Source organism: Hyaena hyaena, unplaced genomic scaffold (assembly GCF_003009895.1).
Source record: "Hyaena hyaena isolate Hyena2069 unplaced genomic scaffold, ASM300989v1 scaffold_49, whole genome shotgun sequence".
Lineage (NCBI taxonomy): Eukaryota > Metazoa > Chordata > Mammalia > Carnivora > Hyaenidae > Hyaena > Hyaena hyaena.
Window position 1 is genome coordinate 2,152,631 of NW_024080681.1, and position 26,800 is coordinate 2,179,430.

A 26,800-nucleotide genomic window follows, 5' to 3' on the forward strand; every position below is an offset into this window, starting at 1 on the left:
TTAGATAGTATGGTCTAAACACAATGAATAATTTTAGGAAAAAATTTAGGGTCTTTTAAAGTTCTTTAATTTTGTCAGTGGGAATTAAAATTGGAAGAGGAATGTTACTCTTTGTAAGTTCATAAAATCATACAACTTTAGCATCTGCAGAGAAAGGATAAGAATCAAATGTCTTCCCTTTACAGAAAAGAAAACTAAGTTTCAGAGTCTGTGACTTGCTATACCCACATGCCCCTTTATGGGCAAATGGCAGGCCAGACCCAGGTTTCTGAGATCTATAATCTGATGCTCTGCTCTTTCTGCTACACCAAATCAATGTGGGAAACAGCTGCAGCACAAATGTGTAGTTGTAAACTTCAAATAGAGAACTGAATAAATAGAAGGTAACATATCTTAAACACAAGGCATGTATGAATCCAAACTACTCTAGAAAGACTAGCTTTGTATTTAAAAAGTGCATTCTTATCTTTAACCACATCAAATATTAAAGGAAATATTAGAGCTAACTCAAGTTCTATCCTCTCTTTCATTTTATACCACCTCTTTTGTTCTCTACAACTAGAAGCATGCACATGGACATATATACTTAGTAAATAAAAATGATTTTTCTGAAGTCTAGCAATAATCATTTCACGATTCATGTGACACGTAATCTATGAGAAAAGGAAAAATGATGAAGTCAGAAAACCTCTGATGCAATATTTACTACACACTGGTTTTTATCTCACACAGAAATATTACTTCAAATAAGCTATAACACACAGGTGATGTTTAATGCAAAGATTATAATACATATACATCTCATTATAATTTAAGAAACGAGTTTTCTTAAAGCAAGTCCTACAAAGCAATATGCTCATTTTTAAAAAAACAACTTCAATTAGAAAGTTTATTGTGAAAACCTGGTTTACAAATGAACAGTCTCTGTGGCACTTCTACATTAAGAAGCTTTAGAAAAACTGCCAGTGATAATAACAATTGTAACATGAGTATAATTTTAATACGCCCTTTTAAAACAAATAGAAGGCCTTAAAATAAAAGCCAATCAAAATAAGTAAAACTGATATTTGGACCTGATTAAAATTTTATTTTTTACCCTGGGAATGATTCTGGGAAGAGGATAAAATGACAAACTACAGACTAGGAAAAAATCTGACAAAGGACTAGTATCTAGGCTGCATAAAGAAGTCTTAAAACTCGGTGCCTGGGTGGCTCAGTTGGTTAAGCTTCCGACTTCAGCTCAGGCAAAGATCTCATGGCTTTGTGAGTTTGAGCTATTAGCACAGAGCCCACTTCGGATCCTTTGTCTCCCTCTCTCTCACCCCTTCTCCTCTGGTTCTCCCTCTCTCTCCCAAAATAAATAAATAAACTTAAAAAAAAAAAAACTCTTAAAACTCACCAGAAAAATATCCAATGAGAAATGGCCAAAAAACATGGACATTAAACCAAAGAAGATATACAGATGGCAAATAAGCACATGAAAAGATGAACAACATTTTTACTCACCAGAAAAATACAAATTAAAACCACAACAAAATATCACTATACTATCAGAATGGATAAAATAAAGATAGTAAAAATGCCAAAAGCTGGCAAAGATGCAGAGAAATTAGATCACTTAGACACTGCTGATGGGAATCTAAAATAATATGCCCACGCTAGAAAACACTTTGAGAGCTCTGTATAAATAAAAGCAAACAATTACTATTTGATCTATCAACTGGATTTGGGGCATTTATCCCAGATAAATGAAAACTTTATGTTCACATCAACAACTGCACATAAATGTTTATAGTTGCTTTCTGTATAACAGACAGAAACTGAACACAGTCCAGAAAGCCTTTAACAGGTGAGTGGTTTAGACAAACTGTGGTACATCCATACCATCGAACACTATTCAGTAATAAAGACAAACTCCTGATACAAGTAATAATTTGAACGCGTCTTCAGGGAATTATGCTAAGTGAAAAAAAGCCAATCTCAAAAGTTTTAAGTATTATAGAATTCTATTTATATAACATTTTTGAAGTGACAAAATTTTAGAAATGGAGAATGGTTTAGCAGGGCACGTGAGAGACTCAGCAGGAGGGAGGGAGGTGTGTCTGCCCTCAGGTAACTTACATCTTGTGAAACAGGACAGGAACCCAAACAAACATAATACAAGGTAAAATATTTACAACACATTAAATGCCACAAAAGAAGCATAGCAGATGAACGGATAAACAAACTGTGGTATATCCATACAATGGAATATTATTCAGCCATGAAAAGAATAGCATTCTGATATATGCTACAGCTTGAATGAATGCTAAGCAAAATAAACCAGACATGGAAGGACAAATATTGGCTCATCCCACCTATAAGACGTGCCTAGAAATGGTAAATTCAGAGACAGAAAATAGATTAGAAGTTACCAAAGGATAGGGAGAGAGGGAAGCAGGAATTACTGCTTAGTGATTAGAGAAATTTCTATTTGGAGAGATTAAAAAGTTTGGAAATGAATAGTGGTGATGGTGGCACATCACTGTGAGTGTACTTAATGCCACTGAATTGTAACTTAAAATTAGTTTAGACACACATTTTGTGTATTTTTATGTTTATTTTATATTTATTTTTATTTATATTACATACTTTATACCTTTTTTTCTTTATCATTAGGAAAAAAAATTTTCATAGCAGCTTTATTCATAGGAAAAAAAATTTCATAGCAGCTTTATTCATATCAGCCCAAACCTAAAGAGCCCAGGTGTTCATCAACAGGAAAGCAGATGAGCAAAGTGTGATATAGTCATACAATGCAATACTAAGCAATAAAATAGAACAAAACACTAATGACGAATCTCAAAATATGCTGAATGAAAGCAGCCTTCCACAAAAGAATAAAAACTATATGATACCACTTATATGAAGCAAAACAAGCAAAATTTCTCTAAAGTTAAATAAATCAGAATAATGGTTGCCTATGAGAGTGTCTTGGGGGAAGACACTGACTAGGAAGGGAAATGAAAGAACTTTCTAGAATGACAGAAATAGTCTCTATTTTGATAGGTGCTTAGGTTATACATGTAAAAACATTTGCCAAAGCTCATTAAATGGTGGACTCATTGTACAACATTTCACTTATGTTAATTAAAAAAAATAAAAAAGAACCACAAACAATACTGAACTCTGATAGTCAATTATACAGGCTGAAATATTTGGGGTAAAGTACATTGATGTCTATAATCCAATTTAAATTGCAACTAAAAACATGGATTGAGGGATGGATAAGTTAATAAACAGTGACAGTAAATACAGCAAAATTTTACTAGTTATAAAATACAGGTGGTAGGTGCATAGGTGTTTCGAATTTTCTCAAAGTTTGAAACTATGGGTCAGGAAAACATACATACCAACAAAACAGTTGTTTCTCTTCTTCTCAAGAACTTGGCTTATATTTCTAATACTACAGAGTGAGAATTTATTGTTGTTAAGTTTGTCCCCAGATGTTGCTCTTGCATACATGATGTAATTGCCATTTTCTTTCTGTCCTAAATTCTTAGATTCTCCTGGAGTGCACTCTGTTCCAGAATCATGCTGCCAAACAGAATATAGAGTTACATAAACAGGAAGTAAAATAAGGTTTTCGGGTTATCTGACTGAATGTAATTTTCTCACCAGAAGAACAATGGAAGCTTGTGGACTCTCTTCTAAAAAAGATCCTACAATTGTTTTAGACTGTGAGAAGGAAAACAATTTCCTCTTTTAGGGGTCACTGTCTTAGAAGGGAAGGAAAAATGAGTGAGGGTCTAGCCACAACAATTTATAGTTCTTGTAAACAGGGAGTAGGAGGACAAACCATCAGAAAGTCTATCAAAAAATAAGCTCACCATACACCCCTATGTTTACTGCAGCATTATTTACAATAGCCAAATTATGGAAGCAGCTCAAGTGTTCACTGACAGATGAATGGAAAAGATGTACATATATACAACGGAATATTATTTAGCCATAAAAAAAAAAATCTTGCCATTTGCAACAACATGGATGAGCTAGAGAGTCTAATGCTAAGTGAAGTAAGTCAATCAGAGAAAGACAAATACTGTATGATTTCACTCATGTGGAATTTAAGAAACAAAAGAATGAACAAGGGGAGAAAAAAGAGAAAAAGAGAAACAAACCAAAAACCAGACTCTTAACTCCAGAGAACAAACTGATGGTTACCAGAGGGGAGGATGGCAGGGGGGTGGATGGAATAGGTAAAGGGATTAAGAATACACTTATAACAATGAGCCTGAGTAGTGCATGGAACTGTTGAATCACTGTACAATAGTACACCTGAAACTAATATAACAGTGTATGTTAACTCCACTGGAATTAAAATTAAAACCAATACAAATAAAAGAAAAATAGGCTTGCCTACTTTCTAAATTAGTAACAGGAATAAAAACTTCTTAAAATGACTAGTCTTTAACATATAAGCTAAATTACTATGACTAGTTCAGAGAAGACAGAAACAGGGAAAGACAGAAAACAAAAGAGAATAGCATGAGGCTAAGTACATACAAGATAGGCATCGAAGAGAGTTGACTTATTAACTAAGTACATAAGAAAGACATGTAAATGCTATTTTTAAATGAAAATTAAGAAAAGCTAAAAGGTAAAACTAAAACACTGTTTTCAAAATAAAACAGGAAACATACATGTATACGTACACAAAATGTTTATGATGTTGGCAAATTTTACTGAAGTATCCCATACATACAGAAAAGTGCAAAGTACCAACTATAGCTCTCTGAGTTTTTTTTTTAAATATTCCTATGTGACCAGCATGGAGATTAACTAACAGAATACTACCAGCTCACAGAAGCTTTCCCACTTTCCTTCCTCCCTCAGGGGACAGGCATTTAAAAACAAACAAACAAACAAACTAGGGCAGCTCGGCGGTTCAGTTGGTTAAGTGTTAGACTTCGGCTCAGGTCATGATCTCAGAGTTTGTGGGTTCAAGTCCTGCATCAGGCTCTGTCCTGACAGCTCAGAGCTTGGAACCTGCTTTAGAATCTGTGTCTGCCTCTCTCTCTGCCCGTCCCTCACTCCTATTCTATCTTCCTCAAAACTAAAGACACATTAAAAAACAAAAAAATCTCACAGTGTACCTCAAACAACAATGCAGAACTTGTCGGAAAGGCTAAAAAAATTTCAGTCCTAGAGTAAAATTCTTCTATTTAATTAAATTGTCATTTGAATACAATTCTACCCTCCAGAAAGAAAGAATGTCCAAAGGCATTCTGTTTCTTTTCAGAGCCCAAGTTATTTCATTTTCTACTCCGTAATCTGAAGTAACTATTTTTTTAAGATTTTTAAAATTATTATTTTTTTTTGTAAGTCATCTCTACACCCAGAATGAGACTTGAACTCATGATCCCAAGATCAAGAGTTACATGCCCTTCCGACTGAGCCAGCCAGGCATCCCCTGAAGCAACTTAAAAAGCAACTTGAAAAATAAGACCTCTACTATCACATTTATTCTTCACGGTACCTCCTACTGTTCTCCTGAACCTAGATTCAGCATTTATCAGCTCTTTACTATTCTCCAATATTACCTTGCTTTATGTTTTCATTCTATAGAATTCTATTCGGTTTATGATAATGTAGGACACTGGAATTATTCTCAGCATTAGAGTTTTAGAAAAAGAAAGAAAACAAATCCCAATACTGTATAACTCTCGATATTATCACAGAATGTTTTACCTATTTCAATTCAATAAATACTAGCGTGTGTCCAGTATTATACAAGGAACTAAAATAGAATATAAAGATACAAGGATGAGTTAAGCACTGCCCCCAGCCCTTGAAGGCTCTACATTCTACTTTAAAGAGAGCATATTTTGATATCCCAGGCTAGTCTATGCCCCATAAATCCATTACAGGTTAATCAAGGGTGCCTGGCTGGCTCAGTTGGTAGAGTGTGCACCTCGTAATCTTGGGGTTGTGAATTAATGTGATTTCACATTAATTAATCACAAAGACTAATTTGGTAAGAGTAAACACATATTATAACTTTCATACTGAGAGAAACTAGTGTCATTATGATTACAACTTCTCAAGACAAAGCTTATAAGGTGGTTAACGACAGGTGTGCAATAAAGATTTGGGGTAAGATAAATAAATATAAGAGACAGTGTGAACCACTCAGAGAGAAAGTAACACTGACACAGTACAGATGTACGACAGGAGAGATTGGAAGACAGATTTCAGATATAAATGTCAAGGCAGATAAGCTCAGGAATTTATGGTTCTGGCTTCTCTGTTAAAGTACTTATAAATATTTACCCCGCATAGGAATGGGGTGTGATTTAGCATGGCAGAGTCATTAAAAGTAATCTTGTATGAGAGGAAAAGATAGCAGGCTATGCAAAGAATGTAAACCGATTTATCCATTAAACAAAAAGCATTAAGTAATATGAAATTAATATGCTAATTAAAAAAAAATTTATGGCAGCTGGGTAGAGAACAGATTACACAGGAAATGAAGAGAACAGATTAGATGCCCTACTCTGCACGTGGCCTGCAGACCAGGGGCAGCTACAACATCACCTGGGAGTGTCTTAAAAATGCAGAAACTTGCCCCCTCCAATAGAAATGGAATCTGTATTTTAATATCCCTGGTAATTTGTATGTACATTAAACTCTGGAAAGTCCTAACTAAAGGACAGAGGAGTAGCTAAAGGATACCACAACTCCCCTGATAAGGGCTGGAATCAAGGGGACTGGGAGAGAAAAGAGGGTATTTACTTGCCCTTGAAAAAGCAAACTAATCATAAATAATAGTTCTCTGCTCAGAGATCACATAACGAGAAACCATAGGGTTTTGAACCTCTAAGGAGAAAAAAATATATCAAACTCAAGAACAAAACAAACAAAAGAACAGATCATAGAAGCAGTCAAGAGGTAGAGAGATTAAAGACATTTTTTAATGTTTTTTTTTTTTTTAATTTATTTATTTCTGAGAGAGAGAGAGACAGAGTGAGCAGGGGAGGGTCAGAGAGAGAGGGAGATAACAGAATCTGAAACAGTCTCCAGGCTCTGAGCTGGCTGTCAGCACAGAGCCCACCATGGGGCTCAAACCCATGAACCGCAAGATCATGACCTGAGCCAAAGTCGGACACTTAACCGACTGAGCCACCCAGACGCCCCTGAAGACGTTTTAAATAGTTTATCCAAGAGTACTGATAATAATCTATCAATTTCTGAAAGAGACTTAGAAGAAGAAAGGCTTGCAACTTAATGAGGTGGCACTTCCAGTTTACAAAATGGGAGAAAATTAGAGAAGTACATTTGCAGATGTTAAGCTCCAAGTATATAACTTTTTTCTAAACTCATGAAAATTTCCATTTTTAATAATTGATATGGTACAAATAAAATAAATTCACATATAGTTGTCAAATGAAATTTTCTCAAATTTGTTACTTAATAAGCCCTCCAAAATCACAAAGAAACTATCTTTCAGTATTTTGTATTTGTGTGTGCAATCAATATAATGGACTGAGGACTAAAGGATACCAAAGAATTGTTAATTTTGTCAGGCACCATAACCACATCATGGTTATGCAAGAAAATGTCTATTTCTTTAGGGATGTATACTGAAATATGTAAGGATGAATAAATTTGCTTCTAATAAATACCTTAAAAGAAAAGTTCAAAATCATGATAGCTGTTGCATCTGAATCAGAGCTTGGCAGTCCACAGCCCACTTCTATACGGTGTAAGCTAAGAATGGTTTCCCATTTTTAAAGAATTGAAAAACAACAAAGAAAAGTATGTAATAGAGACCAAATGTTACCTCCAAAATCTAGAATGTTTACTAGCAGTCTCTATAGAAAAAGTTTGCTGACCCCTGCTCTGGATGATGGGCATGTAAGAATTTATTGTACCATTTTTCTCTACTTTTCTGCATGTTACAATTTTTCATACTGAAAGATTTTTAAATATCGCATGCCACAATAAAGACAAATCTACCAAATCCCAGTAACGTTTTAACAGAAATCAAGCAAAAAAATAAAAATAAAAATTACTCCACAGTTTGCTAACATTCAAAATGTACTTTTAACAATGAAAAGTGATCCTCACTCAACAAGATATTTGAATGAAACACACCAGGCACTGTTCTAGGATCAGCAGACAGAGAAATGAATGAAATAGACAAAATTCCTTGCCTTCATAGAATCCTGCATTGTTATGCTAACTCTTCTTGTTTAACTCACAAATATTCTACCATCCTCCCTTTCTGTGTTGTCAAGTACATTACTGTGTGTTCCAATATATAAAAAACTAGTCAGTCAACTATACTTCAGTTAAAAAAAAAAAAACTAAACATTCACGTGTACTTGTTTTCAATGCAAACAAGCAAATGACTCAACATAAAAGTTAGGTTAGTAACTTTTTCAAAAACAAATAATTAGACAATACTTACTGGAGATCCAAAGTTATGTCCAACTTCATGAGCAAAAGTAATGTGAGAGACTTTGGGGGGTACATGAGATCCATAGTTCTGAACAGTAATAATTCCAGTGTTTAAGGACTTCTTCTTACCATCAGAATACAGCTTACTTTTTTCACATATTCCTCCAGAGCTTCCTAATTCAGAACAAAAGATGGCTAAATTAGCAAAATAACTTTCTAATATATGGTATATTAAATTAAAACAGTTTATATATCCCATATATATCAAATACTCAAAAGTTTCTTTAGTCCAAGATTAGGAAGTCATTTCAGGTAAGTTTTAGTGGTACACATAAAGAAACTCCCAGGACATAGTATAAGGCCCTTAATAAAATGTTCTTCTTCATAATCAAAGTATTCCCCAATTTTTGCTCCCGTCAATTTAGCAAAACAAATATTTAAGTTTCTGTAAAATTTTTCATGTTAAAAAATTATATTTAATTTAAATGAAAGTTGAACAAAACATTCTCAAGTAGATTCTGAGAAAGTCACTTCTACAAATAATAGCAGTGATACATATGAGTATATAATTCACTATTCTGAGAGGCAATACACAATATATTTTTAAAAAAAGAAAAAAGTAGTGTTTGCCAGGGGCTGGTTCGGGAAATGTGGAGGGGGATAGGGAGAGATTTGTAAAAGAGTACAAATTTCCAGTTATAGAATGAGTAAGGTCACGGTGCCTGGGTGGCTCAGTCAGTTAGGCATCTAACTCTTCGTTTTGGCTTAGGTCATGATCTCATCATTTGTGAGATTGAGCCCCACATAGGGCTCTGTGCTGATAGCGTGGAGCCTACTCTCTCCCTGCCCCTCCCCAGCTTGCACACACTGTCTTTCTCTCTCAAAATAAACTTTTTTAAATAAGTAATTTAAAAATTTTTTTAAAAATAGAAGAAATAAGTCTAAGTGGCTAATGTATAACATGATGACTATAGTTGATAACACTGTATTGTACAAATGAAATTTGCAAAGAGAGAACTTAAATATTCTCATCAAAAATAAATAAATATGTGAGGTGATGGATGTGTTTGTTAATCAATGGGGGGGAATCCTCTCACAATGTATATGAATATCAAATCATTACGTTGTACACTTCAAATATCTTACAATTTTATTTGTCAATTACACCTGAATAAAGTGGGGGGGGGGAGAATTATGTCTAGTGGGTAAAGAAAGGGGGGGGGAGTGGGAAGGAAGGAAGGATAGAGGGTGGGATGAAAGGAATGCAAATGTGGGAAAAGGCTGACTGATTAATCTATCAGGAGTTCACTGTACTATTCCTGCAACTTTTCAGCAGGTTTGAAGTTTTTTTCAAAATAAGTTCAAAAAATTGAATTATGATTTTCCAAAGTGTCTCAAGAATATTTTCAAATTTTAAAAGAAAAGCCATATCACTGGGGTGCCTGGGTGGCTCAGTTTGTTGAGTGTCTGACTTCAGCTCAGGTCATGATCTTGCAGTTTGTGAGTTCGAGCCCCAAGTCAAGCTCTGCACTGATAGTTCCTGCTTGGGATTCTCTCGCTCTCCCTCTCTATGTCTGCCCCTCTCCTCCACTGCTTGGGTGCACACATGCACATGCAGTCTCTATCAAAATAAATCAATAAACTTAAAAAATAAAAATATAGAAAAGAAAAGCCATATCACTACTTATATTAAATCACTTTGTAATTCACCTGTTCAATAATAGGAACTTTAAAGCTTAATATCAAAATCAAAGTATTTGCACATCTAAAGGCAGTTAACATAAGAAATTAGAAAAACAACAACAGGAAACATCAGAAACCGGCTGGCCAACCCATGTCTTTAGGTATATTATACTGAGAAGAACATAGCTCTTTTTAAAACTCTGTTAAAGACTTTTAGTGAGAATTCTTTAGTTTACATTCACATGTATAAGGTTTCTCTTTGATTTTTATATTAAAATACAATCAAATGTTAGGATATTCTGATAAATGATCAAATTATTTCAAATTAGCTTTCTATAAACAAAGTTACAACCAAGTTAATAAGCCATTGAAAAATCTAATATTTATAATCCTTAATAAAGCATACAATAGAAGGTAATTCAAAAGATTTGCAAGAATGTCATGATGCTACAATTGCTGCCCTGTTCCTTTTAACATCAGAAAGCATATGGCAACAAAATATAAATGTGAATTACTGTTACGAAAGATTTAGGAAGTTGAAATAACATGCTTCACAGAAATGTAAACTGAAAGACTGAGCCATATGCAGATTTTAACCATCAAAAAGCAGAGAACCTTTATGATACTCAAAACTTACTACCTTTTCTACAAAGAAATCTTAACAGAAAGAAAGCATCAAGTAATTTAATAATATTTAATATATTTTCTTATGCTGCTACTACTTTTGGAGATGAATCCTAAGGACTCTATCACTATTACTAGATTAGAAAAGATGAATAAGCACTCTGTATGGAATAATTATCATCTACATATTATAGTTTTGAACAAATAGTAAATTAATATCCTGCCTCAGTGAAGATTTGTCATAGGGAAATCGGTCCAATGCAGTACTGTCAAACTTGAATTAAGCATAGAAGACTTCACACTGTAAATCTTTATCAGTTAAAAAAAAGAAAAAAAATAGCATGTATTAAAAACTCTGATAATATATTTTTCTGTATTTTTAAGGTCTATCTCGCTTAAAAGATGATCATATATAAATTTGAATGTATTCTTTTGAAATATAGTCTCTGTAATTCACATCTTATTTAACATCATAACAACTGCTTTTAGTTTTAATAATTATCAGTTAAAAAAATATTTGGTATTTGTTATAACTCAATTATACAGGAAAAAATACTATGTTTAATTTTATCAGCTATGGTTTAATTTTTTTGGCAACAGTGCACCGAATTTTTAAAAATTTTAATTCCAACATAGTTAACATACAGTGTTATATTAGTTTAGTGCTGATTCATCAATTCCATATACCATCAGTGCTCAGTTATGGCTTAATTTTGTAAAAAATACTGCAACTAGTTCTGATGTGCCAGAAATTCAATTAGTGATACCATATATACCTATGACTAAACAACAGCTCAAGTTCAGTAATTGTTTTATATTATACAGTAAACTTTACTACATATAGTCATCATTGCAAAACACAATTTTAAATAGTAACGAGAAGGGTAAAATTTTTTAAGTTTGAGTCAAAAACTATTAAAACAGACCTCCCCTCCAAATTAGAAAAACTACAAGGTAATATAATACCCTGTCTGAGTCCACAGTTTTGATGTGAGCAGGCCTTAACACCTAAAAGTGAATAGTAGCATGCTGACCATGCAATATTAATCTGAGCACTAATTTTAAACCAGACAGTAGTACCACTCCCAGAAAGGTTATCAGGAAATGTCCTGGGACATTTCTTCACCTTTCTTGTCTGCGAAGCAATATTCATACATAATAGGTAGGGATCCCAGAGGTTAAACATCTGCATGCAACAATCCAGACCTGCACAAAATGCCAGTATTAAGTGTCCTGTTGTAATATTCTAATGATGTAATTCTCCTAGCCTTATAATTAAACTTTTAAGCAACATGTTAAGAATTTGATAGTGTGTGGGTTATCTTGTGAACTCCATGTTGAGCTCTGTATGCCCTTAAATCCTAATATGTAAAATCAAACTAAAATTTCTAAACTAAGAAAAACAGAAGAGATCATTGCTACCAAATGAAATGTCTCAGGAAATGTTTTTCACAAATGGTTAGAGGGATACTGAATGGTTCAGGATTAATTATGGAGATGAATTACAGAGCTTGCCTTATTTGGTGGCCTACCCAAACTGAGACTATGTTCATTAGGATAACCTTAAGAAGGACAATATATGAACAAAATATACCTTAGTAAATTTTTTAAAAAGGCTGCTATCAAAAAGCATGTTGGAAGGGTGCCACAAAGGAAATAAAACAAAAAGATTATTTAATAGAGTCATTTACGTAGTCAATGAATCAAAGTTTCAGTCTCTAAATTAAATGATAAGAGACTACCTGCTTAACACAGACCAGTCCTCATACAAAGCAAAGTTTGAAAAAAAATCTTTCCAGATTCACATCTAAGACTGACTTTGTTTGGAAGACCAGATTTCTTTTTTTGACTCTTTTCTAATCTGTGTCTAATTTTTTATTATCTCATGAGCCATGAGATCATGATCTGAGCTGAAGCCATCCACAGGCACTCCTAATCTGTGTATAATTTTAAATGAGAGCCTCCAAGCCAGCCCAGTTCACTAGTTGTTTTCCACTTACGGAGTTGGGCAGGAGGTGCTGTTTTCCTTATTAAAGAAACCCAAGGCAGTACCCAACTACAGTGTGATATTACATAAGCATACAAAGTAGTATAAGAAGTCTTAAAGACAAGAAATCTACTATTCAAATGTTTTACCCTTCATTTTTTCCCAGCTTAATGAAGTCAGTGAAGACTACAGCTAATAATTAGAATAATATTCTGTGAAAATTAATATAACATCACAACAAACTCCATCCCACCACCATTTGAGTAGTAAAATATTTGCAGAATTAAATAAAACTAAGCTAAATAATACAACAAAACCAAAATCAGGACAAATAAAAATGAAAAGATTAAGAAATTGTGAAAGGTCACAAACTGAACAGATCAGCTAGGAAATGGTATTTTTTTAAATATAAGGCAACAGTGGGGGTGCCTGGGTGGCTCAGTTGGTTAGGCATCCAACTATTGATTTCAGCTCAGGTCATGATCTCATGATTGCTAAGATTGAGCGCCACACTGGACTCTGCTCAGACAGTGCCGAGCGGGCTTGGGATTCTCTCTCTCCCAATCTCTCTGACCTTGCCATGCACATGCCTTCTCTCCCTCAAAATATATAAACATTAAAAAAAAAAAAAAGAAAAAGAAAAAAACAGGTAACAGGTAGTATTACTAAGATCTACAGAAGAAACATCAAGTCTCAAAGGACACAAGAGAAGAATTTACAATGAAAAATAAACATTGAAGCAAAATGATTTGCCTGAATTTACAGAGACAAAACAGACAAAAACCCAGTCTCCTAGCTCCCAAACCAGTGAAAATGTAAAATGACAGGAAGTTTCTGGTTTACAATCATCCAATCATTTGCCCAGGAGCAATTCTGTAAACAAGTTTCTTTAGAGACAAAAATATGAATATGGTAGTTCTCCAACTCGAGTGTGTATCAGAATCATCTGGAAGGCTTTGTTCAAAGACTGCTAGACTCCACACCTAAAGTTTCTGATTCAGTAGACCTGGGTGGGGCCCATGAATTTACATTTCTAATAAGTTCCCAGATGATGCTGATGCTGCTAGTCCAAGGAATAGACTTTGAGAATCACTATATTAATGGTAATTTACAACAAAAAAATCAAAAGTATCCCTGAATTTTTATAGTACTAATGAACAAGTAGAAGAAATCATAAACTTTGTAATAAAACCATCCAACTTATTCAAGGAGAGGAAAAGAAACTTCAAAATATAAAAGTGATAAAACATGAAATTATCATAGAAAAGAATTTGTAAAATCTGCTGACAATACAAGTAACACAAAACCAGGATGGATCAACATTAGAGACAAATATAAATCTCCAAAAATACTGTACTATGATATATAAAATCCGTGACATAAACTTGCACCTTAAGGACATTATGAAAATGTGGAAGACAAACAAAAGAAATTTTGAAAATTGTAGAAAGAATATTCACTGCTGGCTTTAAAAAAAGGAGCAAAAAATATAAAGCTAAAATATAGTACCACTTAAGATGTTAAAATAGGCATCATAAATCAAACAATAAATAGGAATAGAAAATAAACCAGGAGTAGAAAAGCTGGCCTTATCCTACATAAAGCAGAAGTTGCTTCTTTTAAAAAGATAGAAATGGTATTTCAGAAGAAAGAAATATTACTGTATATTTCAAAAATGACAAACCACTGATCGAACTCTATATGGCCAAATCTATATTCAAAGAGTATGGGATTGTTTTTACTCAATCTTTCAATTAATAAATTCATATTTCTCTAGAGCAGGCTGCTGAACTTACTACAAATCACAGACTCTCCCACCCTCACTGCAATGGGAAGAGGATCTTATCCCAGCTTTCTTAGCAACAGCAGCTTTCATGGCTATGGCAGAGACCCCAGCAGAGTGTAGGCCCAGGTGCTGAGGGCAGCGGAGCTGTGGGTACTGGCGACTGCTGCTTACATCTCTTTTCAGGTGACACTTCTCTTTTGTTAAAATAAAGACTATAAATAAAATAATAATAAGAGCAGTCTTTCTTTTCTTTCTACCCACTGCTCCTGACAGAGGTTTCTCTGCTCTCTATAGGTCATTCCAGAACAGAAGCAAGAACACAGATTTCCCCTTGTAATTCTAAGGCCTTCTTTCCAAGCAAAAAAAAAATTTTTAATTAATAACATTAACTTTTATGAAAAAATTAATATTTCATTTTGTTTTCAAAAATGAGTACTTTTTTTGTCCTAAAATTAATTATTTCAGCCACTGAATGTACCAAATATCAGGATATCCCCTTGTTGGTACTCATGTCAAAATAAAAAGCTGCTTCATCTATTTTTATTACATCATGCTTGCCTAACTCAAGTTGTATAATTAAGATATTGTACGGGCATCAGGTTCTCCTATACTTTTGTAAAAATCAAGTTGCCCTGAAAACTGGTTTTTGTTTCAAGCATTAAGTCAAGACATAGTTAAATAAACTACCTGAAGGTGCTCCAACCCAAGCCAGACCAAGAACACCATCATCAAAATCTCGGTCTGTGAACACATAGGCCAAACAGTAGTCATCATGATTCTGCTCAGAATTCAATTCCAGAAACTTCTCCACACCAATATTTGGGAAACGAAAGGGATTTGTAGGGTCCTTCTCATCAGCAGTTGTGTTGATCTAAAATCCAAAACAATCATTTAAATAAACAATTAATGTTAGCAGAGCCTTCATGTAAAGTCATTGCTCCCCTTCTTCTGCATCCACCTGAACAATATGCTTGGGACCCAAAGGAAATCAGGCCTGAATTAAGGCTTCTACAATTCTTCCCACTGCTGCCATCCCCTGAGCTGATTATAGAAGCTGAAAAGAAAGGGGGGAAACAGAGTTGGAGAATTAAAACTGAGCATGTTAAATTTCTGAGCAAGGTTTGTCCAGATTGCTGAACACTGAACCATTCTCTCTGGGATGGAAAAACAAGTTCTACTTGAAAGCAAAAATTCTAATAAAGGAAGTACAGCTTCTCAAATTTAATCATCTGAGTAAGTCTCTTTTAGTACTAATCTCCTGCACATGGTAGAAAATATAAGGATATAAACCCCTAAATTTTAGCTAATTACTAGAACATAACATAGATCAAACCCAAGACCATCAAGTCAACAAACAAATCGTTTTCTTGGTTCTCCTTGCCTAAAATCATAGTAGTCAAGCCCAACAAACTGCAAGTTCAACTGTTATTCCGTGACTGTAGGCAAGAAGTGTTGGGTTTTGTTTTTTTTTTTAATGCCAATTCTCTTCTCTTACTGTATCAAGCTGAGTTCCTCCAGAATATTTCTTATGATGCTTAGCTACTACTATACTCCTCCTTCACAATCTGAAGAATAATCAGTTCTGATACCAAACTTCTACTAAACAAAAGCTTTCATTTATTAGGTCTCTTTTCAGAGACCCTTGCCTATCTTGTGAAGTCCTAAACAAAATGGCTTTCCTCAAGTAAGTGAGAGCATTACATACAGAACTATTGATACAGAATAAAAAGGGATATCTATGAAAGTAAACATTTTTTAGAAGGCAAACCTCATCCTATTGAAAATGTTGGTAGTAAAGGGAGAAGATAACAGTTGATAAAATGAGAATGTTAGGTTGTTTTAGGATCCACACCGTTCAGTAAAACCAAGAGGCTTAGAAAGAATTGCAAAAGCACTACTGAGGGCAACTGCCTAAGGATAGATTTCAGAACAGCCGATTTATCTACTAACAATTAACTAAAAACTATCAGTAAATTGTAGCAACATGGATAGAATGTGAAGGTGTTATGCTGAACGAAATATAAGTCAGGCAGAGAAGGACAGATACCATATGTTTGCACATATAGGTGGAATAGGAGGAACTTAATGGAGGACCATGGGGAAGAAGGGGGAAAATAGTTGGGGAGAGGGTGGGAGGCAAACCATGAGAGACTCTTGAATGCTGAGAACAAACTGAGGTCTGGTAGGGGTGGGAGAGAGGGGAAGGGAGGTGATGGGCATGGGGGAGGGCACTTGTGGGAATGCGCACTGGGTGTTATATGGAAACCAACTTGACAATAAACTATTAAAAAATAAAAGGAAAAAAACCTATCAGTAATGGTCATCAAACATGAAAAATTCCAAAAGCAATCATATTATACATTGTAAATAACCCATGCTTAGAGACATGCTATAAATGGCTTTTCCCACCTGTCAAATGAAATTCCTTGATATTTCTGTAATATTGGCTACAAATAAAAATTGCATCTAAATTTTAGCTACCTATATTAAAAATGAGGTAATTCTTATATTGGTATGAACTTCAAATTAATTAATGGGTCACAAGGAATCTTCAGCAGATGATATCTGAACTAAAATTTAAATCTCAGCTAAAAACCTGAAAACAATAAACTGCCACACTATCCATTCATATGCATGCATTCCTTCAGAATGCAAATCATTTTACTCAGAAAAAAAAAAAGTGTTTCATTACAATTTGTTCTGGTATTTTCTTTTCACTACTTTGCATTTTTAGCTGATAAGAACAGATACCACATTTGATCTTGGCCAAGAAGCATTCACTACTTTGCATTTTATTGCTTTGCCTACTAAACAATACTTTTACTTGCTCATTTTAGGGTTTAAATTGTTCTCAAAATACATGAAAGGAACTGATTATGAACAATTCTTACATTATTTATCTACAAACCACATTTCCCCTTTAACTTCAATTTAACATTTAATCGTACTACTAAGGATCACTTTTATCTATACTATTAAATATATTACATCCATGAACACAAATTATAATTTAGTCAACTATATTTGAAGAAAGTTAGGAGTACAAATATTAAGAAAACCTGTGGCAAATACTTTTGTAAAATAAATTTTTTTAATTCAGGTTGCTTATCTAGTTTACGAATTCATATTCTTAAAAGCTATACACATGGAAAGAATTCACATTTTGAAACAAACAACCCAATTTTGTTAGTAATTTGATATCTACTTATTTAAATTTATAACATTAAAACTAATCATCAGTGACCCTGTAGCTCTGGGTGAACATTTCTCAAAATGTGTTCTACATTTATTTGGACTTTCAGTTGACATTAATACAGAAAAGTTTCCATGGTCAAATTATTTTTGAAAATCATGAGTTTCAGGGAACCTGGGTGGTTCAGTCAGTTAAGCATCTGACTCTTGATTTCAGCTCAGGTCATGATTTTACATTATAGTTCATGGCATCAAGGCCCTCAGCAGGCTCCACACTAACAGCAGGGAGCCTGCTTGAGATTCTCTATCTCTCTTGCTCTCTGCCCCTCCCTTGCTCTCTCTCTCTCTCAAAATAAACATTTAAAAAAAAAAAAAACTGAGTTTCTCTCCTGAAGGAGTTCTCAAAATTTGAGATATGTTAGTGTGCGCTGTAAATTGACAAGAAGAGGGTACAGTACTAAGTGTTTTTCCAACTTCCAATTTTATTTAGCCATTCCATCTATCTTTCCCTCCCCTGGAGCACCAAATGGGACACATTCTGAAAAATCTTAAGAAACTGGAAAATGCTATCAGGGTGGAAAAAAGGTCAAGTACTATACCTGTAGTTATTGAGAAGCTAGGGCTTTCTAACTGGTATATTAATCAGACAGACAGAATACAGTCTGACTGTAACCTCTTTTGCAGTATAATTAAAGCCCTATATAGATCATAAACCCAGGTATCCCTGTGTGTGTGTGTGTGTGTGTGTGTGTGTGTGTGTGTGTATGAAAGAGAGAGAGAGAGAGAGAGAGAGAGAATATGCAAAAGCCAAGAGTAAAGACAGACCAAATAAGTAGTACAATATAAACTATTAATGCATAAATATGAAGTAAAAAGCAATTATTTTTCTTTTTGTAAATATGGTCCTTATTGTCTTAATAAACAAACATTGAAAAAAAATTTAAATAAAGGAATTCCTTACTCTTATTCGTTTCACCATGAAACTGATGTTACGGATTCCAGAGAAGTCTGTGGTCTGGTAAATTGTATCAATTGCTTTAACATGACTGGAGATCTATAGATTTAAAGAAAGAACAGTATTTTATTTATTTATTTTTTTACAAATAGTTTATTGTCAAATTAGTTTCTACATAACACTCAGTGCTCATCCCCAAAGTGCCCTCCTTCATGCCCATCCCCCCCACCCCCCACATCCATCAGTATTAGTCAGCATTCAAGAGTCTCTCATGGTTTGCCTCTCTCCCTTTTCCCCACCATTTCCGCCCTTCTTCTCCCCCTTGGTCCTCCGTCAAGTTCCTCCTAATCCTCCTATACGTGCAAACATATGGTATTTGTCCTTCTCTGCCTGACTTATTTCGCTCAGCATAACACCCTCAAGGTCCATCCATGTTGCTACACATGGCCAGATTTCATTGTTTCTCATTGCCATGTAGTATTCCATGGTATAGATAAACCACATCTTCTTGATCCATTCATCTGTTGATGGACACTTAGGCTAAGAAAGAACAGTATTTTAGAGGCAATATAAAAATGTGAAAAAGACTGAATTTCCATCTCCCAAATCAAGAACTATTCATGTTCTACCACACTCAAATTTCCAAATGCATACATCACACACTGGATGAAAAGATGAAATAGATTAATCAACTAGGGCTGAGAGGGGAGATTCTGTGCCTTTTCCAGACTCTTCCCCAGCCACCCCCCCCCAAAAAAAAATGCACTCTTGCTTCAATAATATAAAGCTTTGTTTCCTCAATCAATCCTGCAATGTCACCTCCATGCCTTTTCACATGCTATTTCCTTATGCCTACAATATCTTTATTTATCCTTCAGGCTTATTTCGAATATCTCCTATAAGAACCTCCCTAATAATAATCAGGACACTCAGTCATGCTCTGACTTTAGACTTTCTATTGCTGCACCAGTACACATTCTCTAAGTTTTGCTGACCACTTAGTATATACTAGCACTGTTTTAGGTGCTAGGAATCTAATGACAAACAAATAGAAAAGGTCCTTATAAATTTACAAAGATTTATTCCAGAGGAGGAGGGAAGTGAGGAAGTAATACAAACATAAATAAGATACATTCAGATTTGGTGAATTCTAGGGGCGCCTGGGTGGCTCAGTCAGTTAAGTGCCCGACTTCGGCTCAGGTCATGATCACACTGTTCATGAGTTCGAGACCCACAATGGGCTCTGTGTTGAAAGCTTAGAGCCTGGAGCCAGTTTCAGATTCTGTGTCTCCCTCTCTCTCTGGCACTGCCCTACTCATGCTCTGTCTCTCTCTCAAAAATAAATTAAAAAAAAAAATTAAAAAAAAAAAGATTTGCTAAATTCTAGGAGGAAATTAAACATAGTGATAGAACATAAAAGGCTTCTCTGTTTATCTACCTGACTCCCAACTAAACTCTCTGGCTTCTAAACTACTTTCCCATCTTTATATATAAAAAGCATTCTAGCTACAATTTATGTAAAAACATGTATATATACTTTTAAAACTATTTTCAAATAAATTATACAAACACAACATAGTCAGGTGGGAGAATTAACAATAATAATTTCAGAAGTAGCCCAGGTTGCCAAAGTATTAAAGAAAGTCCTAACAGTGCTGACCAGGTCTATTATAAATTCATGCTATCTAACCTCAGCTTGGCCTAGTAATAATCCCTTATCAGATTGTTTCTTCTCCATTTTAACAGTAGTAGTTCAAACATTCCTCCACAGATGCTTCATACTTTACTGAGAGTTTGTCTTGATTTCCCCCTCCCTCATTACCTTCAAATTTTTCTGTCTTCATCCATTTCTATCTTCCTCAAAGGGAAACTTTTCTTTATTCCTGATCCCATTCCTTATTGGCTGGACTTTCAAGAACATTGTCTCTTATCAATTTTTCCTCTTGTATCTTACACTGCTTTTCTACTGGATCATTTTCCTCTTCCTATTCCCGGTCCTCCTTTCACCCCCAAATATTCCATATTCTTTCTAAACCACCATATTTTTTTCTATTTTTCACATTTCTTAAAACCCTGATGATTTGATACATATATACATTATGAAAGGACTCACCCTATCTATTAAATTAACAGACTGTAGTCATTCTTCATTCTCTTTGATATCTCTACAATATGATATTTTGTTTTGAAACCTCTTTCTTCCTTGGCTAACCCCAGTTAATCTCCTACAGGTTTAACTATTATATTTTCCCCCATAGTTTCTCTTCCTCATCCTAGTCACTATAGAGATAGTATCCCTCTGTTTCTTCCCTTTTAATTTCATTTTCTCCCCTTATTTGAACTATATCTTTTGTACCTGAATATTCTATGCAGAAAGCTTAAGGTTAGGCTAACCTCTCCCAAACTCCAGGTCTACATTTTCAATATCCTAAGGAATGACCACTTGGCTTTTAAACACATGTAAAATTAATCTAGTCAACACCACCAAAATGAGCTCATCATTTATACTACAGGCACCTGAATCCTCCTAGTCTCAAATTAAATTTGGAGTCAAAATGCATCATCAAACTCACACTGGGAATCTTCAACAGAAAGGATATGTTACATGGTTATCTCCAAAAATGTTTTACTTTATAATAAGTGTTGAAAAGATACAAATGCAAATAACACAACTCTGAAAGTACGAAGTAAAAAAAAAAATGCCACATACAATGGGAATACAGAACAGAAATTAAATACTTCTTATTGGAAGGATTCCTCTACTCTTCCATTCTTTAGGACCACAATTAAACATTCAATCCTCTTACTCTTAAATATAGAGAACAAACTGAGGGTTGCTGGAGGGATTGTAACTGGGGGGAAGGGCTAAGTGGTAAGGGGCATTAAGGGGGACACTTGTTGGGATGAGCACTGGGTGTTACATGCAGGGGATGAATCACTGGATTCTATTCCTGAAATCATTATTGCACTATATGCTAATTAACTTGGATGTAAATTTACAAAAACCAAATAAAAATTTAAAAGAAAAGCAAACTCAATCCTCTTTACAAAGCTAAACTCCAGTGCTATCAAATTTCTGAAATCATTTTTTACATTCAGCTTTGGATGATTCTAAAACATCCTAACTGGTCTTTGAGTCATCTGTGTACTTCTACTTATTTTATAATTATTAAAAATATGTACTTCTTTTTTTTTTCTTCAAAAAAGAGATATGCCATAACTTTGGTTGCACAGGTATAATGAAGCAGTATGAGAACTCCTAAAATAGTAGCAAAATTATAAATACCTGGGCAATCACAGCTTCTCGTGTTCCATAATATTTGAAGAACAGATGATCAGTCTGAATATAAAGCTGACAAGTATTTCTTTCAGCTGAAGTTGTACGTTTTTTCCTCAAGTGTTCTGGACCATTAACAGCATGTTCTTGGGGTGTCTATATTTCAAAAAAAGAGTCATTTCTGATAATTAGTATGCTTCACTATTATAACTTTATATAACTAAGAATACACATTATGTACAATTTCATATTCTGCTTTATTATGTAACACCATAGGTATTCCCCCACACTATACAAATTCTTATAAATCTCAGTCTCATGACATTCCATTGTACAGATGATTTAAAATTTATTCAAGCAATTCACTTTCACCACCTAGGGAAACTGTCATTATCTCTGATGCCCTCACATTAGCCCAAGCTACCATCATTTATTACCTAGAGTACTACAATATCTCTACCCATATCCACTACTGGCCTTCTCTCTATTCTCCAAACCACCATCTTTCCAAAGTGCCAATTTGCAAATATTACCCACCTGCATAATATATTTCAATGGCTTCCTACTGCTCTAAGGATAAAGCCCTAAATGCTTTACACGTGCCACCATATCAACACTGCAATCTCTGCTTACCTGCCCGGTTTCTTCTCATTCTATATTATTTCAAAGAGAGACTCTACCATATAACTCACCCTTCGTTCTCTGTGCTACAGCTAAACAGGGCTTCTTTCCAATCCTCCAACACCGACTGTCTCCAGCCAGTCTTTGCACATGCTACATCTGCCTCTCCTAACCTAACTTTTTCCTTCAGACCCATCGATTATACCACCTTACAGAGCCATTTACCTATGTCCCTTCCATAGTGTAACCTTACAGTATATTGTGTGGTCATTGGTTTAATTTTTGTCCCAGCACACCATTACTTCAACTAGAACAGGAGCTCCAGAAAGAACAGTCTCTGTGTTTACTTCTCTCTATACTGCCATCACCTAACACAAAGCTGGCAGGCAAACAGGAAATACTCACTAAGTATTTATTAAAAGAATTAACACTGCTATTGAATCTAAGCACTTAAACATTTGCTGACATTTGAGGACTCCATTTTAAATGAGTTTTGATGACACAGTTATGAAGAATTCGAATTAAATTAGATTTGGGGCACCTGTGTGGCTCAGTTGGTTAAGCATCCAACTTCGGCTCAGGTCATGATCTCACTGTTCATGGGTTTGAGCCCAACGTTTGGCTCTGTGCTGACAGCTCAGAGCCTGGAGGCTGCTTTAGATTCTGTGTGCGTCTCTCTGTCTGCCCCTCCCCTGATTGCATGTGCGTGCTCGTGTGCACGCTCTCTCTCTTTCCTTCTCTCAAAAAAAAAACTAAAACATTAAAAAAAATTTTTTTAAACAAATTAAATTAGATTTTAAGCCACAATTCCAAATTTACACTTACATTTCATACTTTCCTTCTCCCTGGAGAACTCCATGTTTAACTATTCTCTCAGTTACCACCTTCATTTTGTTTTTTTCTATTTTCACTGAGTATAGCATTCTAGAATGGTCGTTACTCAGCTTCAGCACCCTCCACTCTCTTCTGATTTCAATGCTCTCCAACGAAAAATGAACTGTCACTTTTACTGTTGCTTCTTTGAAGGTAACTACACTTTTTTTCTACTGATTGCTTTTAAAAAGATAGTAACTTTTGGTTTTAGACTTTTCTAACAACATCCTAGGGTGTTATTTTCATTATAAAGTATTTATCATGCTCTAATTACAGGGTTTACCAAAATTGTTGATATCCTGTCATATTTGGAAAATTCCCTGTCATATCTATCCCTATTTCACTGTCATTTTTTCCCTCCTGTGAGATCCATTATACATAAGTTATACCTTCTTAATGAATCTCCTATCTCTTTTCTGTATTTTTTTTATCCTTTTGCTTCTGAGTGGTTCATTCTGTTTTCTTATGATATACCATCCAGATCTAAATCCATCAAATTCTTAATTTCTGTTGTTATATTTTTCAATTCTAGAATTTCCATTGGACTCTTTTGTCCATTTTCAGTTTTCTGCTGAAATTTTAAATTTCATCTTTATGTACTTGAGTATATTAAAGTCTATATCTGTGTCTGATCATTTCATTACCTGAAAACCTTTAGGTTGTTTACATGTCTGACATCCTCCTGGAATGTGAGCCCTTTGCAGGTGTATACTCTATGCCATTTATTTTTGCATCACTGATGTTTGGTATACAAGTTTTCTCCTCTTGTTCTTCCATCATGTTGTCTCATTTGTTCACATGCTTATTATTTTTAACTGAGTGCCAGACAATGTATACGAAAAACCACAGATAGAATTTTATGCTTCAGGCAATGGTATCTTTCTCAAGAGAAAACTTATTTTTGCTTCTGGCCATCACAGTTAGGCTTGATGTACTACTAATCTTGGATCACTTTACTTTAATCAGAGATTAAGCAGCTGTGATGTAAAGCTGTAATTCCTGTGATGGGAAGAGGTAGAACAGTTTTTTGAACCACCCTTAATTCCAGGGGGTAGCCCTTCAAGATCCAAATCTAAAGCACTACTGAGAAAGCCCCAAGTACCATTTTTATCCTTAGCCTCAAGAATCTGGAGAGTTCTGCCCAGTTTCTCAATCTCTCAGCTATTTTATCGGGAACTGGAAGACACAGCTGGAGAAAAGGTAGACCCAAATGCCATGCTCACTTTTCTAGTCATCCTCGTTATTTCCCTAAGATCTAGCCCCATAATTCTTCATAACCTTGTTCTCTCCCCAGTGCCTCCAAGCCAATAAACAAACACACACGTGCAGGCACACATATAAACATGCACATATGTACTTTTATTTTTTTTATTTTTTTTTCTCGCCACATCTGTCCTTTTTTTTTCTTTTTATTCATTTATTTTTTTTTACAAAGCACATATGTACTTTTAAAATATATATTTTTTAAATTTGTATCTTGAGACTAGAGTGATTTCTATTAGCAGTTCTAAACAGGAAAAGGATTACTCTGTATCCTGAAAAGAATTTTGTGTTAATTTTATGTATTCTGAATGTTGCCACAAAGCTTATAACTGTCTTCATTTCAAGGTGTCTTTTACTCTTAATTTTCATATAGTAAAATCTATCAAATTGTTTATAGTCAAAAGATTTTATGTCATATTCTAAGAGCTTCTCTACCCCAAAATCCAAAATATTTTAAAGTATCTTTTCAAATGATTTGCCCACTTTTAAATTGGAATTTGATGGATTATTTTAAGTGAGTTATAATACTTCTTTGTATATTCTGGAGAAGCCTTTTGCCAGTTAGATACACCAGTGACATTTTTTTACAGTCTCTGGCTTTTTACATTTTCTTAACTGTATCTTTTGAGAAGACTTTAATTTTGACAACATCCAACTGATAAATTTTGTAGAGTGGGTATTGTTCTAAAGAATATTTATTTTTGGACACAGAGAGAGCACTCAAGCAGAGGGAGAGGCAAAGAAGGAGGGAGAGAAAATCGCAAACAGGGTCGATGCTCAGCTCAGAGCCTGATGCAGAGCTCAAACCCATGAACAGTGAGATCATGACCAGAGCCAACGTTAAGAGTCGGATGGATGCTCAACCAACTGAGCCACCCAGGCACCCCTAGGGTGAGTATTTTTGTATCCTAAAAAATTGTTCCCTGCGCCAAAGTCACAAAAATTTCTCCTATGTTTTCTTCTAGAAGTTTGTTTTAGCCTTTAGTACATAAATTTATTATCTACTTTCAGTTAAATTTTGTACAAAGTGTTAAGTGTATAGGTTGAGATTTGATTTTTTTTTCCATATGTATATCCAATTAATTATGCCAATACCATTTGTCAGACTGCTCTTTCCTCCTTTAAATTACCTTAGGACTTTTGAGGAAATCAACTGACCTTATGGACTATTCTGTTCCAGTGATCTAACCTTAGGTCGAGAGGACACTATCTTGATTACTAGATTTATAGTAAGTCTTAAAATCAGGCAGTGTAAATCCACTAGTATGTGCTTTTTTGAAAATTCTTTTGGCTCTTTTAGGTCCTATACATTTCAGCCTAACCTTCAGAATCAGTTTATCAATTACTAGATAAATCCCCACTAAGAGTTTGATAGGTGTTGCAATGACTCTACAGAACAACCTGGGGAGAATGGATATATTGAGTCTTCCAAACAATAAACACTATTTATTAAGATATTTTATTTTTCTTGGCAATGTTTTACAGTTTTCATATATATGTCTTGTGCATATTTTATTAAATTTATTCTAAGTATTTTTATATTCTTAATGATATTTTTGGATGTTTGGTTTTCTTTTTAAGTTTATTTATTTTGAGAGATAGAAAGACAGAGTGAGAGAGTGTAGGGGAGAGGCAGAGAGACAGGGAGAGAGAGAATCCACACTGTCAGCTCAGAGCCCAATGCAGGACTCAAACTCATGAACCACAAGATTATGACCTGAGCCAAAATCAAGTCAGATGCTTAACCAACTGAGCCATACAGGCACCCCTATAGGGCTTTTAAAAATTTCATTTTCTAAATGTTCATTGGTAGTAAACAGAATACAACTGATATTTGCATATTGACTTTTTATCTATCCTGTGTCCTTGGAAAATTTACTTATTAATTTTATAACATTTCCTAGCTTCATTAAGATTTTCTAAGCATACTCTCAATTCACCTACAAAAAATGCAGTTTATTTTCTTTACAGTTTGTATGCCTTTCATTTCTTTTTCTTGCATAAGTATGCTACAACCATGATGTGCTATTTTATATATTGCTAAGTTTGACTTGTTAATATTTTAAGAAATTTTGCATATATATATTTATAAGGGAT

At 34.5% G+C, this 26,800-nt stretch overlaps 1 protein-coding gene across 1 annotated transcript in view; it reads right to left on the reverse strand.

Annotated features, from left to right (window-relative positions):
• Window positions 1-26,800, reverse strand: part of ADAM10 (ADAM metallopeptidase domain 10) — a 133,143-nt gene that overhangs the window by 17,783 nt on the left and 88,560 nt on the right. The window contains exons 6-10 of the mRNA XM_039230640.1: window positions 21,956-22,102; window positions 18,676-18,768; window positions 15,210-15,393; window positions 8,453-8,616; window positions 3,393-3,576 (exon numbers count right to left, since the gene is read on the reverse strand). Of these exons, the coding sequence (XP_039086571.1) occupies window positions 3,393-3,576; window positions 8,453-8,616; window positions 15,210-15,393; window positions 18,676-18,768; window positions 21,956-22,102 (772 nt within the window). The remainder of the gene's footprint in view (window positions 1-3,392; window positions 3,577-8,452; window positions 8,617-15,209; window positions 15,394-18,675; window positions 18,769-21,955; window positions 22,103-26,800) is intronic.